The sequence below is a fragment of the Oncorhynchus mykiss genome, chromosome 12 (assembly GCF_013265735.2).
Source record: "Oncorhynchus mykiss isolate Arlee chromosome 12, USDA_OmykA_1.1, whole genome shotgun sequence".
Taxonomy (NCBI): domain Eukaryota; kingdom Metazoa; phylum Chordata; class Actinopteri; order Salmoniformes; family Salmonidae; genus Oncorhynchus; species Oncorhynchus mykiss.
This window is the reverse complement of record NC_048576.1, coordinates 96,714,022-96,728,981: the sequence shown is the minus strand read 5'-3', so window position 1 is coordinate 96,728,981 and position 14,960 is coordinate 96,714,022. Positions and strand designations below refer to the sequence as shown.

General features: G+C 49.4%; 1 protein-coding gene across 1 annotated transcript; it reads left to right on the top strand.

Moving 5' to 3' along the window:
* Positions 1-50: 50 nt before the first annotated feature.
* Positions 51-14,692, top strand: LOC110518479 (transmembrane channel-like protein 5). Its single transcript, XM_036939558.1, has 7 exons — positions 51-172; positions 754-829; positions 1,521-1,651; positions 10,707-10,883; positions 13,400-13,478; positions 13,824-13,901; positions 14,048-14,692. Exons 1-7 carry the CDS (start codon positions 51-53, stop codon positions 14,510-14,512), a joined length of 1,128 nt encoding a protein of 375 aa, XP_036795453.1. The 3' UTR covers positions 14,513-14,692.
* The last annotated feature ends 268 nt before the right edge of the window (positions 14,693-14,960 follow it).

The window sequence follows — 14,960 nt, the reverse complement described above, 5'->3', positions numbered from 1 at the left end:
TATATTCACAAAAATACACTTATATAGATAGTTTAGTATTTAACTCCAACATGGACTCAAGCACACCTGTTGTTGTCTTTAGTGTGATTGCCACCAGGTGTGTTGTGAAGCCGGCAGAGTTTGACGTGGCCAGGAACGTTCTAGATCTGATCAACGCTCAGACCCTGGCCTGGTACAGTAACCTATAGTCCTACCCACTCTGCCTCTCTAGTAACCTATATATATATATATACCCTCTCTGCCTCTCTAGTAACCTATATCTATATAATCGATTAGCATGCCCACCATTTCCGTCAGTTAAACATGACAAACTGAACACAGTATGTATGCATTAACGTATCATGATACAATATTATAGTGAGGCAACATATGAGGTGTGAATGGCAAACATTTCACAGCAAAATGGATGTACATTTTTTCTCTACAGCAAAAAAACAACAATTTTTTCAAAATATATTAGAATAGCAGACTGATCACATGACCAATATCTGAGCTCTGGTTGGAGTAGTCCTAAAATTGCACACTAGGTGGCGCAGCTGATAAAAATTCCCCATGCTGGCAACATTGCTTGTCAATATTGGCAAAAGAAAATGCTAGTGTATCATTAGCTTGAGACTGTCTTAATGTTGCTCTGCCTGCCTGTCTGTCTGTCTGCCGGTCTGTCTGTCTGCCTGTCGGTCTGTCTGCCTGTCGGTCTGTCTGCCTGTCTGTCTGCCTGTCCGTCTGTCTCTCTCTGTCTCTCTCCCTCTCCAGGATAGGGGTGTACTTCTCTCCTCTCCTCCCTGTCGTTCAGCTCATCAAACTCTTCCTAATCTTCCACCTAAAGAAGGTAGAGCCCTGGAGAAAACACTAGGGTTCCATTGTAATACTAGGGTTCCATTGTAATACTAGGGTTCCATTGTAATACTAGGGTTCCATTGTGATACTAGGGTTCCATTCTAATACTAGGGTTCCATTGTAATACTAGGGTTCCATTCTAATACTAGGGTTCCGTTGTAATACTAGGGTTCCATTCTAATACTAGGGTTCCATTGTAATACTAGGGTGCCGTTGTAATACTAGGGTTCCATTGTGATACTAGGGTTCCATTGTGATACTAGGGTTCCATTCTAATACTAGGGTTCCGTTGTAATACTAGGGTTCCATTTGAGATGTAGACTCAGACTCCCTCCCTCCCTCTCTTTCTCCCCCCTCCTCCCTCCCTCCCTCCCTCTCTTTCTCCCCCCTCCTCCCTCCCTCCCTCCCTCTCGTTCTCCCCCCTCCTCCCTCCCTCCCTCCCTCTCGTTCTCCCCCCTCCTCCCTCCCTCCCTCCCTCCCTCTCTTTCTCCCCCCTCCTCCCTCCCTCCCTCCCTCCCTCTCTTTCTCCTCCTCTCTCCCCCTTGCTCCCCCATCTCTCTTTCTCCCTCCCTACCTCTCTTTCTCCCCCCTCCCTCCCTACCTCTCTCCCTCCTCCTCTCTCCCTCCCTACCTCTCTCCCCCCTCTCTCCACCCCCCCTCCTCCCTCCCTACCTCTCTCCTAGACCAGTATAAGGAGCTGCCATCCTCCCAGCTCCTGGAGTAGGGTGGGTCAGATGCAGACCCTCTTCATCTCCCTCCTCTTCCTCCCCTGTTACCTGGGGACTCTGGCCCTGCTGGCATACACACTCTGGAGGTACACACACACACACACACACTCACAATCAATACAATGTTTTTTATAAAGCCCTTTTTACATCAGCAGAGTGCTTCTACAGAAAACCCAGCCTAAAACCACAAACAGGAAAAACTCCCTAGAAAGGCAGGAACCTGGGTAGAAACCTAGAGAGGAACCAGGCTCTGAGGGGTGGCCAGTCTTCTTCTGGCTGTGCCGGGTGAAGATTATAACAGAACATGGTCATGAAGGCCAGATCGTTCTTCAAGATGTTCAAATGTTCATAGATGACCAGCAGCAGGAATCGTCAGGCCCGGTAGTTCTGAGGCATGGGCCCAGGTCCTCCGGGAGGGGAGACATAGAATGCCTAACAAGCAAAAAGGCAGTAACTGCTCATTTGGTTGAAAATTAGTTAATGTAATTTTTTGCTACATTAAATACATGCTTCATCATGTGGACAAGTATCCTTCCTCTGTTGTATTGTGTTTTGTAGAAAATGGGGGTCATATTAGCAGTAACAGCATACAGGTACTGTGAAACCAAGGTGAATCAAAGCTGTTCCACGCTATGAGCAGGTACTGCCTTTTTGCTTGGTAGGGCAGTATACTCTGCTTTGTCTCAGGGTAGTAAGTTAGTGGTCTGTTGATATCCCTTTGGTGGTGTGGGGGGGTAACCACGACCCTCCCCTGTCTCAGTCTCCAGTATCTATTCTGTAATAGTCTATGTGCCGGGTCAGGGTCAGTCTGTCCTATCTGGTGTAATTATCCTGTCTTATCTGGTGTCCTGTGTGATGGTAGGGCAGTATAGTCCACGAAGATCTCCCCCGCCACAGGAGTCCCAGAGGGCGCAAAACTGGACAGGAAAGACCCCGTCAGGGACTCAACCCACTCACTCGTACAGCGTGGCATGACGGGATGCACCCTCCTAGGGAGGGCATGTCATGTACTGTCATGTTGTGTCTTGTCTCTGTCCTTTCCCTTCACCCTGTCTCCCTCTGCTGGTCGTTGTTAGGTTACCTTTTCTCCCCCTCTTTCCCCCAGCTGTGCCTTGTCTCCTCCTAACCACCTCGTCACCCCTTTTCCCACCTGTTCCCTTTTTCCCTCTGATTAGGTCCCTATATCTCTCTCTGTTTCTGCTCCTGTCCTTGTCGGATTCTTGTTTGTTGTGTTTCATGCCTGAACCAGACTGTCGTCATGTTTGCTGTAACCTTGTCTTGTCCTGTCGGAATCTGCCGGTCCGTCTGAGCCTACCTATGTTTGGTAATTAAAGAAGCTCTGTTTAAGTTAATTCGCTTTTGGGTCCTCATTCACGCACCGTAACAGAAGAATCCGACCAAGAATGGACCCAGCGACTTCGGATCCTCTCCACTCAGCCGTCGGGATCCAGGGAGCGATGCTAGGCAGACACGAGCAGGAATTGTCTGCTGCTCGACATGCCGTTGAGACCCTGGCCACCCAAGTCTCCAACCTCACAGAACAGGTTCACCATCTCCGCCTCGATCCACCGGCCACTTCCAGGGCTTTCGAATCTCCGGAGCCCAGAATCAATAACCCGCCGTGTTACTCTGGGGAGCCCACTGAATGCCGCTCGTTCCTCACCCAGTGTGATATTGTGTTTTCTCTCCAGCCCTACACTTTCTCCAGGAGCACTGCTCGTGTCGCCTACGTCATATCTCTCCTTATTGGACGGGCTCGTGAGTGGGGCACGGCAATCTGGGAGGCAAGGGCTGAGTGTACTAACCAGTATCAGGACTTTAAGGAGGAGATGATACGGGTTTTTGATCGATCTGTTTTTGGGGAGGAGGCTTCCAGGGCCCTGTCTTCCCTATGTCAAGGTAATCGATCCATAACAGACTACTCTATTGAGTTTCGCACTCTTGCTGCCTCCAGTGGCTGGAACGAGCCGGCTTTGCTCGCTCGTTTTCTGGAGGGTCTCCGCGCAGAGGTAAAGGATGAGATTCTCTCCCGGGAGGTTCCTTCCAGCGTGGATTCCTTGATTGAACTCGCTATTCGCATTGAGCGACGGGTTGATCTTCGTCACCGAGCTCGTGGAAAGGAGCTCGCGCTCTCCGTCGCTCCCCTCTCCGCATCACTACCATCTTCCTCTGCCGGCTCGGGTGCTGAGCCCATGCAGCTGGGAGGTATCCGCATCTCGACTAAGGAGAGGGAACGGAGAATCACCAACCGCCTCTGTCTCTATTGCGGTTCCGCTGGTCATTTTGTCACTTCATGTCCAGTAAAAGGCCAGAGCTCATCAGTAAGCGGAGGGCTACTGGTGAGCGCTACTACTCCTGTCTCTCCTTCAAGATCCTGCACTACCTTGTCGGTCCATCTACGCTGGACCGGTTCGTCAGCTTCCTGCAGTGCCTTAATAGACTCTGGGGCGGAGGGCTGTTTTATGGACGAGACCTGGGCTCGGGAACATGACATTCCTCTCAGACAGTTAAAGGAGCCCACGGCCTTGTTCGCCCTGGATGGTAGTCCTCTCCCCAGGATTCAGCGTGAGACGCTACCTTTAACCCTCACTGTTTCTGGTAATCATAGTGAAACCATTTCTTTTTAAATTTTTCGTTCACCTTTTACACCTGTTGTTTTGGGCCATCCCTGGCTAGTTTGTCACAATCCTTCCATTAATTGGTCTAGTAATTCTATCCTCTCCTGGAACGTCTCTTGTCATGTGAAATGTTTAATGTCTGCTATCCCTCCTGTTTCCTCTGTCTCTTCTTCACAGGAGGAGCCTGGTGATTTGACAGGGGTGCCGGAGGAATATCACGATCTGCGCACGGTGTTCAGTCGGTCCAGGGCCACCTCTCTTCCTCCACACCGGTCGTATGATTGTAGTATTGATCTCCTTCCGGGAACCACCCCCCCCCGGGGTAGACTATACTCTCTGTCGGCTCCCGAACGTAAGGCTCTCGAAGATTATTTGTCTGTAGCTCTTGACGCCGGTACCATAGTCCCCTCCTCTCCCGCCGGAGCGGGGTTTTTTTTTGTCAAGAAGAAGGACGGGTCTCTGCGCCCCTGCATAGATTATCGAGGGCTGAATGACATAACAGTGAAGAATCGTTATCCGCTTCCTCTTATGTCTTCAGCCTTCGAGATCCTGCAGGGAGCCAGGTTTTTCACTAAGTTGGACCTTCGTAACGCTTACCATCTCGTGCGCATCAGGGAGGGGGACGAGTGGAAGACGGCGTTTAACACTCCGTTAGGGCACTTTGAATACCGGGTTCTTCCTTTCGGCCTCGCTAACGCTCCAGCTGTCTTTCAGGCATTAGTCAATGATGTCCTGAGAGACATGCTGAACATCTTTGTTTTCGTTTACCTTGACGATATCCTGATTTTTTCACCGTCACTCCAGATTCATGTTCAGCACGTTCGACGTGTCCTCCAGCGCCTTTTAGAGAATTGTCTTTTTGTGAAGGCTGAGAAGTGCACTTTTCATGCCTCCTCCGTCACATTTCTCGGTTCTGTTATTTCCGCTGAAGGCATTAAGATGGATCCCGCTAAGGTCCAAGCTGTCATTGATTGGCCCGTCCCTAAGTCACGCGTCGAGCTGCAGCGCTTTCTCGGCTTCGCGAACTTCTATCGTCGTTTCATCCGTAATTTCGGTCAGGTGGCAGCTCCTCTCACAGCCCTTACTTCTGTCAAGACGTGCTTTAAGTGGTCCGTTTCCGCCCAGGGAGCTTTTGATCTCCTCAAGAATCGTTTTACATCCGCTCCTATCCTTGTTACACCTGACGTCTCTAGACAGTTCGTTGTCGAGGTTGACGCGTCAGAGGTGGGCGTGGGAGCCATTCTTTCTCAGCGCTCCCTCTCTGACGACAAGGTCCACCCATGCGCGTATTTTTCTCATCGCCTGTCGCCGTCGGAACGTAACTATGATGTGGGTAACCGCGAACTGCTCGCCATCCGGTTAGCCCTAGGCGAATGGCGACAGTGGTTGGAGGGGGCGACCGTTCCTTTTGTCGTTTGGACTGACCATAGGAACCTTGAGTACATCCGTTCTGCCAAACGACTTAATGCGCGTCAGGCGCGTTGGGCGCTGTTTTTTCGCTCGTTTCGAGTTCGTGATTTCTTATCGTCCGGGCTCTAAGAACACCAAGCCTGATGCTTTGTCTCGTCTCTTCAGTTCTTCAGTAGCCTCCACTGACCCCGAGGGGATTCTCCCTGAGGGGCGTGTTGTCGGGTTGACTGTCTGGGGAATTGAGAGGCAGGTAAAGCAAGCGCTCACTCACACTCCGTCGCCGCGCGCTTGTCCTAGGAACCTTCTTTTCGTTCCCGTTCCTACTCGTCTGGCCGTTCTTCAGTGGGCTCACTCTGCCAAGTTAGCCGGCCACCCTGGCGTTCGGGGTACGCTTGCTTCCATTCGCCAGCGTTTTTGGTGGCCCACCCGGGAGCATGACACGCGTCGTTTCGTGGCTGCTTGTTCGGTCTGCGCGCAGACTAAGTCCGGTAACTCTCCTCCTGCCGGCCGTCTCAGGCCGCTTCCTATTCCCTCTCGACCGTGGTCTCACATCGCCTTAGATTTTGTCACCGGACTGCCTTCGTCAGCGGGGAAGACTGTTATTCTTACGGTTGTCGATAGGTTCTCTAAGGCGGCTCATTTCATTCCCCTTGCTAAGCTTCCTTCTGCTAAAGAGACGGCACAAATCATCATCGAGAATGTTTTCAGAATTCATGGCCTTCCGTCAGACGTCGTTTCGGACAGAGGTCCGCAATTCACGTCTCAATTTTGGAGGGAGTTTTGCCGTTTGATTGGGGCTTCCGTCAGTCTCTCTTCCGGCTTTCACCCCCAGTCTAACGGTCAAGCAGAACGGGCCAATCAGACTATTGGTCGCATCTTACGCAGTCTTTCTTTTCGCAACCCTGCGTCTTGGTCAGAACAGCTCCCCTGGGCAGAATACGCCCACAACTCGCTTCCTTCGTCTGCGACCGGGCTATCTCCTTTTCAGAGTAGCCTCGGGTACCAGCCTCCGCTGTTCTCATCTCAGTTCGCCGAGTCCAGCGTCCCCTCCGCTCAGGCTTTTGTCCAACGTTGCGAGCGCACCTGGAAGAGGGTCAGGTCTGCACTTTGCCGTTATAGGACGCAGACTGTGAGGGCTGCTAATAAGCGTAGAACTAAGAGTCCTAGATATTGTCGCGGTCAGAGAGTTTGGCTCTCCACTCAGAACCTTCCCCTTAAGACGGCTTCTCGCAAGTTGACCCCGCGGTTCATTGGTCCGTTCCGTATTTCTCGGGTCATTAATCCTGTCGCAGTTCGACTTCTTCTTCCGCGATACCTTCGTCGTGTCCACCCGGTCTTCCATGTCTCCTGCATCAAGCCCGTCCTTCGCGCCCCCGCTCGTCTTCCCCCCTCCCCCCCCATCCTTGTCGAGGGCGCACCCATCTACAGGGTCCGTAGAATTTTGGACATGCGTCCTCGGGGCCGTGGTCACCAGTACCTCGTAGATTGGGAGGGGTACGGTCCTGAGGAGAGGAGTTGGGTTCCCTCTCGGGACGTGCTGGACCGTGCGCTGATCGAGGATTTCCTCCGTTGCCGCCAGGTTTCCTCCTCGAGTGCGCCAGGAGGCGCTCGGTGAGTGGGGGGGTACTGTCATGTACTGTCATGTTGTGTCTTGTCTCTGTCCTTTCCCTTCACCCTGTCTCCCTCTGCTGGTCGTTGTTAGGTTACCTTTTCTCCCCCTCTTTCCCCCAGCTGTGCCTTGTCTCCTCCTAACCACCTCGTCACCCCTTTTCCCACCTGTTCCCTTTTTCCCTCTGATTAGGTCCCTATATCTCTCTCTGTTTCTGCTCCTGTCCTTGTCGGATTATTGTTTGTTGTGTTTCATGCCTGAACCAGACTGTCGTCATGTTTGCTGTAACCTTGTCTTGTCCTGTCGGAATCTGCCGGTCCGTCTGAGCCTACCTATGTTTGGTAATTAAAGAAGCTCTGTTTAAGTTAATTCGCTTTTGGGTCCTCATTCACGCACCGTAACAGGGCATGGGAGAGTGAGAGCGAGCCAGTGACTCAGCCTCCGTAATCGGGTCAGAGACAGAGGAACTCAGTGGAGTGAGGGGAGCCGGACAAGGCGGAAAACGCAAGGATGGTTGGTCACTCCAGTGCCTTGCCGTTCACCTTCAAACCCCCTGGGCCAGACTACACTCAATCAAAGAACCTACTGAAGAGATGAGTCTTCAGTAAAGACTTAAAAGGTTGAGATCGAGTCTTCATCTCTCACATGGATAGGCAGACCATTCCATAAAAATGTTGCTCTATAGGAGAAAGCCCTTGCTTCCAGCTGTTTGCTTAGGAATTCTAGGGGCAATAAGGAGTCCTGCGTCTTGTGACCGTAGCGTACATGTAGATACAGTATGTACCACAGGACTAACTCTGAGAGATGGGTAGGAGCAAGTCCTGTAATTCTTTGTAGGTTATCAGTAAAACCGTGAAATCAGCCCTAGCCTTAACAGGAAGCCAGTGTAGAGAGTCTAGCACTGGTGTAATATGATTGGTGTGATATGATGTAATATGTCAAGACTCTAGCAGCCGTGTTTAGTGCTAGCTGAAGCTAGTCTAGTTTTGAAGTGACAAAAGCATGGATTAGCTTTTCTGCAAGATGGGAAAAAAACGTTTTATCTGTTCGTCAAAGGAGAGATCAGGGTCCAGAGTAACGCCGAGGTCCTTCACAGTTTTATTTAAGACGACTGTACAACCATCGAGATTTGTCATTGTCAGATTCAACAGAAGATCTCTTTGTTTCTTGGGACCTAGAACTAGCATCACTGTTTTGTCAAAGACTAAAAGTACCAAAATTGCCACCATCCACTTCCTTATGTCTGAAGCACGGGCTTTGGGGTTGTCAATTTTTAGTGCTTCACCATGTTTCATTGAAATCTATAGCTGTGCGTCGTCCACATAGCAGTGAAAGTTGACTTTGTGTTTCCGTTATGACATCACCAAGAGGTAGCACATATAGTGAAAACAATAGTGGTCCTAGAACGGAACCTTGGGGAACACCAAACGTCCGAAGACAAACCATCCACCGAGACGAACTGATATCTTTCTGACAGATAAGAACTTGCGCGTGTGGACCATTTATGGTTTCCAATCTTCCCCCCCCCAAAAAATGTGCTGATTGATGTTGTCGAAAGCGGCACTAAGGTCTAGGAGCACGAGGACAGACGCAGAGGCTCGGTCTGACGCCATTTAATAGGTCATTTACAACCTTCATACGTTTGGTCTCAGGACTATGGTGGGGTCTAAAACCAGACTGGGACGTTTCGTATACATGATTTGTTTTCAGGACGGCGGTGAGTTGCTGAGAAACTGCTTTTTCTAGCGTTTTTGACAGGAACACGAGATTAGACATAGACTGATAGTTTATTTTCATTTATCAGGTCAAGGTTTGGCTTTTTCAGAAGACGTGTTATTACTGCCACTTTCAGTGAGTGTGGGACACATCTGGAGGATAGGGAGCCGTTTATTATGTTGAACATAGGAGGGCCAAGCACAGGAAGTACAGTGAGCTCCCAAAGTATTGGGACAGCGACCATTTTGTTTGTTTGTTGTGGCTCTGTACTCCACTTTGGATTTGAAATGATACAATGACTACGAGGTTAAAGGTCAGACTGTCAGCTTTAATTTGAGGGTATTGTCATCCATATTGGGTGAACCGTTTAGAAATTATTATTATTATTATTATTCTTGTACTTAGTCCTCCCATTTTAGGGGACCAAAAGTATTGGGACAAATTCACTTATATGTGTCTTAAAGTAGTTTAAAGTTGAGTATTTAGTCCCATATTTCTAGCAAACAGTGACTACATCAAGCTTGTGACTCTATAAACTGGTTGGATGCATTTGCTGTTTGTTTTGGTTGTTTCAGATTATTTGGTGCCCAATAGAAATGAAGGGTAAATAAATAACGTATTGTGTCATTTTGGAGTCACTTTTATTGTAAATAAGAATAGATATTTCTAAACACTTCTACATTAATGTGGATGCTACCGTGAATTAATCGTGAATGAATGAATGAATCTTGAATGATGATGAGTGAGAAAGTTAGACGCTCAAATATCACACCCCCAGGACATGTTAACCACTCACCATTACAATAACAGGGTTAGCATTTTTTTTTGTGGGGGGGGGTGGGATGATATCTGTGCATCTGTAACTTTCTCACACAGACTGTAGACCGGTGTATAGACACACTCTAACCCTACCTGTCCTGTCTCGGTCCCCAGTCTCCCTCCCTCTAGTGTGTGTGGTCCGTTCCAGGACCAGGGCTGGGTGATGCAGACTGTAGACACACACTAACCCTACCTGTCCTGTCTCTGTCCCCAGTCTCCCTCCCTCTAGTGTGTGTGGTCCGTTCCAGGACCAGGGCTGGGTGATGCAGACTGTAGACCAGTAGATAGACACACACTAACCCTACCTGTCCTGTCTCTGTCCCCAGTCTCCCTCCCTCTAGTGTGTGTGGTCCGTTCCAGGACCAGGGCTGGGTGATGCAGACTGTAGACCAGTAGATAGACACACACTAACCCTACCTGTCCTGTCTCTGTCCCCAGTCTCCCTCCCTCTAGTGTGTGTGGTCCGTTCCAGGACCAGGGCTGGGTGATGCAGACTGTAGACCAGTAGATAGACACACACTAACCCTACCTGTCCTGTCTCGGTCCCCAGTCTCCCTCCCTCTAAGTGTGTGTGGTCTGTTTCAGGGCTGGGTGATGCAGACTGTAGACCAGTAGATAGACACACACTAACCCTACCTGTCCTGTCTCAGTCCCCAGTCTCCCTCCCTCTAGTGTGTGTGGTCCGTTCCAGGACCAGGGCTGGGTGATGCAGACTGTAGACACACACTAACCCTACCTGTCCTGTCTCGGTCCCCAGTCTCCCTCCCTCTAGTGTGTGTGGTCCGTTCCAGGGCCAGGGCTGGGTGATGCAGACTGTAGACCAGTAGATAGACACACACTAACCCTACCTGTCCTGTCTCAGTCCCCAGTCTCCCTCCCTCTAGTGTGTGTGGTCCGTTCCAGGACCAGGGCTGGGTGATGCAGACTGTAGACACACACTAACCCTACCTGTCCTGTCTCGGTCCCCAGTCTCCCTCCCTCTAGTGTGTGTGGTCCGTTCCAGGGCCAGGACTGGGTGATGCAGACTGTAGATCAGTGGCTAGCCTCCCTTCAGGCCTCTCAACCCCACTCTGCCTGGCTGGCTTGGATCATCAACGTTATACTACACAGTCAAGTCTTCTACTGCCTCCTAACACTCATAGTACTGTGAGTAGCTGTGTACACACACATAAACACACACACACACACTTCTCCTATGTCCAGTCCTGGTACAGTATGTTACTGTGTGTCTAACGGTTTTATCCTCCCATGAAATAAAGAACAGAAGCTAAGGCTACTAGCTCTGACTGATGTACTGACAATGACCGTGTGGTTACTATAGCTAGCCTAGCTCCTAGCTATCTGATAACTACTCTATTGAGGGATAATGTACTATGACAGTGTGGTTGCTATAGCTAGCCTAGCTCCTAGCTATCTGATAACTACTCTATTGAGGGATAATGTACTATGACAGTGTGGTTACTATAGCTAGCCTAGCTCCTAACTATCTGATAACTACTCTATTGAGGGATAATGTACTATGACAGTGTGGTTGCTATAGCTAGCCTAGCTCCTAGCTATCTGATAACTACTCTGTTGAGGGATAATGTACTATGACCGTGTGGTTACGATAGCTAGCCTAGCTATCTGATAACTACTCTATTGAGGGATAATGTGCTATGACCGTGTGGTTGCTATAGCTAGCCTAGCTCCTAGCTATCTGATAACTACTATATTGAGGGATAATGTACTATGACAGTGTGGTTGCTATAGCTAGTCTAGCTCCTAGCTATCTGATAACTACTATATTGAGGGATAATGTACTATGACCGTGTGGTTGCTATAGCTAGCCTAGCTCCTAGCTATCTGATAACTACTCTATTGAGGAATAATGTACTATGACAGTGTGGTTGCTATAGCTAGCCTAGCTCCTAGCTATCTGATAACTACTCTATTGAGGGATAATGTACTATATGACAGTGTGGTTGCTATAGCTAGCCTAGCTCCTAGCTATCTGATAACTACTCTATTGAGGGATAATGTACTATGACCGTGTGGTTGCTATAGCTAGCCTAGCTCCTAGCTATCTGATAACTAGTCTATTGAGGGATAATGTACTATATGACAGTGTGGTTACTATAGCTAGCCTAGCTCCTAGCTATCTGATAACTAGTCTATTGAGGGATAATGTACTATGACAGTGTGGTTGCTATAGCTAGCCTAGCTCCTAGCTATCTGATAACTAGTCTATTGAGGGATAATGTACTATGACCGTGTGGTTGCTATAGCTAGCCTAGCTCCTAGCTATCTGATAACTAGTCTATTGAGGGATAATGTACTATGACAGTGTGGTTACTATAGCTAGCCTAGCTCCTAGCTATCTGATAACTACTCTATTGAGGGATAATGTACTATGACAGTGTGGTTACTATAGCTAGCCTAGCTCCTAGCTATCTGATAACTACTCTATTGAGGGATAATGTACTATGACAGTGTGGTTGCTATAGCTAGCCTAGCTCCTAGCTATCTGATAACTACTCTATTGAGGGATAATGTACTATGACCGTGTGGTTGCTATAGCTAGCCTAGCTCCTAGCTATCTGATAACTACTCTATTGAGGGATAATGTACTATGACAGTGTGGTTGCTATAGCTAGCCTAGCTCCTAGCTATCTGATAACTACTCTATTGAGGGATAATGTACTATGACCGTGTGGTTGCTATAGCTAGCCTAGCTCCTAGCTATCTGATAACTAGTCTATTGAGGAATAATGTACTATGACAGTGTGGTTGCTATAGCTAGCCTAGCTCCTAGCTATCTGATAACTACTCTATTGAGGGATAATGTACTATGACAGTGTGGTTACGATAGCTAGCCTAGCTCCTAGCTATCTGATAACTAGTCTATTGAGGGATAATGTACTATGACCGTGTGGTTGCTATAGCTAGCCTAGCTCCTAGCTATCTGATAACTACTCTGTTGAGGAATAATGTACTATGACCGTGTGGTTGCTATAGCTAGCCTAGCTCCTAGCTATCTGATAACTACTCTATTGAGGGATAATGTACTATGACCGTGTGGTTGCTATAGCTAGCCTAGCTCCTAGCTATCTGATAACTACTCTATTGAGGGATAATGTACTATGACCGTGTGGTTGCTATAGCTAGCCTAGCTCCTAGCTATCTGATAACTACTCTATTGAGGGATAATGTACTATGACCGTGTGGTTGCTATAGCTAGCCTAGCTCCTAGCTATGTTAAGATGGATTCTCTGACTGTCGCTCTGAATAAGAACGTCTGGTAAATGACTCAAATATAAAAATGTGCCTTTACTTCCTGTAGGGTGGTGATGTACTTCCTGTGGCAGGTGACTCAGGGTCGTAAACATCTCATCATGTCTCTTCCTGTAGGGTGGTGATGTACTTCCTGTGGCAGGTGACTCAGGGTCGTAAACGTCTCATCATGTCTCTTCCTGTAGGGTGGTGATGTACTTCCTGTGGCAGGTGACTCAGGGTCGTAAACGTCTCATCATGTCTCTTCCTGTAGGGTGGTGATGTACTTCCTGTGGCAGGTGACTCAGGGTCGTAAACGTCTCATCATGTCTCTTCCTGTAGGGTGGTGATGTACTTCCTGTGGCAGGTGACTCAGGGTCGTAAACGTCTCATCATGTCTCTTCCTGTAGGGTGGTGATGTACTTCCTGTGGCAGGTGACTCAGGGTCGTAAACGTCTCATCGTGTCTCTACGGGAACAGATCGTCAACGTGAGGGTCTCCTACACATACATACACTGAAGCACACACACACCTATAAAAACACACACGCACCTCTCTTCCTCAGTGTTTCCCTCTCTTCCTCTCTCCCCTTCCTCCCTCTCTCCCTCTTCCCCCCTCTCTCTTCCTCCCTTCCCTCTCTCTCTTCCTCCCTCTCTCTTCCTCCCTTCCTTCTCTCTCTTCCTCCCTCTCTCTTCCTCCCTTCCCTCTCTCTCTTCCTCTCTTCCTCTCTCCCCTTCCTCTCTTCCCTGTCTAATCCATCCATTTCTCTCCTCCTCCTGTCTCTCTCTCTCTCTCTCTCTCTCTCTCTCTCTCTCTCTCTCTCTGTGGTGTTAGGAGGGGAAGGACAAGGCCTTTCTCCTCAGGAGGTTACAGTGTCTACAGAGACAGGGAGCAGGCAGACCTAGACCACAGGTTAGTACTATAACCCCATAGGACTCTGGTCTGAAGTAGTGCACTGTAAAGGGATTAGGGTGCCATTTATGAAGCACTCTTGTTGTAGATAAGATGACAGACAGACAGACAGATGTAGATATGAAGACCGTCTGTTTCCCCTATAGGTGCACTTCGAGGAGGAGAGACCGACCAGGCCAGAGTCAGGGCAGCTTAGAGAAGAAGCACGCCCTCCTCCCTCCTTCCAACACCCATCCCACCCCATGGAGGCCCCCTCCGTGTTCACTCGGCCTCCCTGGGACAGCTCCCCCAGGCTAGGTAGAGCCCAGCCCCCCAGCCCCCGTGGTGGAGCCAGCCCCAGAGGCAGCCCTGGTCGCCGCCGGATCCCAGCCAGCAGGCAGGCGTGCTGGGTAGAGGAGGAGCGACCAGCCCCTCCCCTTCCAGATCCACTGTGGCCAGTCAGGGGTAGAGGATGGCTTCAGGGAAGGCCCCACGGGGGGCCCAGATTGGAGCCGCTGCCTGCCCGCGAGGTACCCGTCCTGCCTGGGTCGGTGCCTGAGAGCGCCCCCCCTCCCCCACGGAGACCAGGGTCCAGCAGAGCAGAGGTGAACCAGGGACAACATCAGTCCTAGCTAGACTCAGAGAGAGGATAGGAGCCCACATCAACTGTCGGGCTCAGACATGGCCTGCTTCCAAAATGCCACCCTATTCCTTAGGACTCAGGTCAAATGTAGTGCACTATGTAGGGAATAGGGTGCCATAGAGCTCTGGTCTAAAGTAGTGCACTATGTAGGGAATAGGGTGCCATAGAGCTCTGGTCTAAAGTAGTGCACTATGTAGGGAATAGGGTGCCATAGAGCTCTGGTCTAAAGTAGAGCACTATGTAGGGAATAGGGTGCCATAGAGCTCTGGTCTAAAGTAGTGCACTATGTAGGGAATAGGGTGCCATAGAGCTCTGGTCTAAAGTAGTGCACTATGTAGGGAATAGGGTGTTGTCCCAGAAGAAGATTTAAGTGTTAGTTAGTTGAGATAAAGGTAGGTGATCTTTATGTTGATATGCTGAGTCATGTTGAGATATGT

Bases quoted from the DNA above. Each gene is read 5' to 3' on its own strand.
- LOC110518479 (XM_036939558.1), top strand. From the start codon at position 51: ATGGACTCAAGCACACCTGTTGTTGTCTTTAGTGTGATTGCCACCAGG. The intron at 830-1,520 runs GTAGAGCCCTGG...CCTCTCTCCTAG, and splicing joins TAATCTTCCACCTAAAGAAG to ACCAGTATAAGGAGCTGCCA. The intron at 13,479-13,823 runs GTGAGGGTCTCC...CTGTGGTGTTAG, and splicing joins TACGGGAACAGATCGTCAAC to GAGGGGAAGGACAAGGCCTT.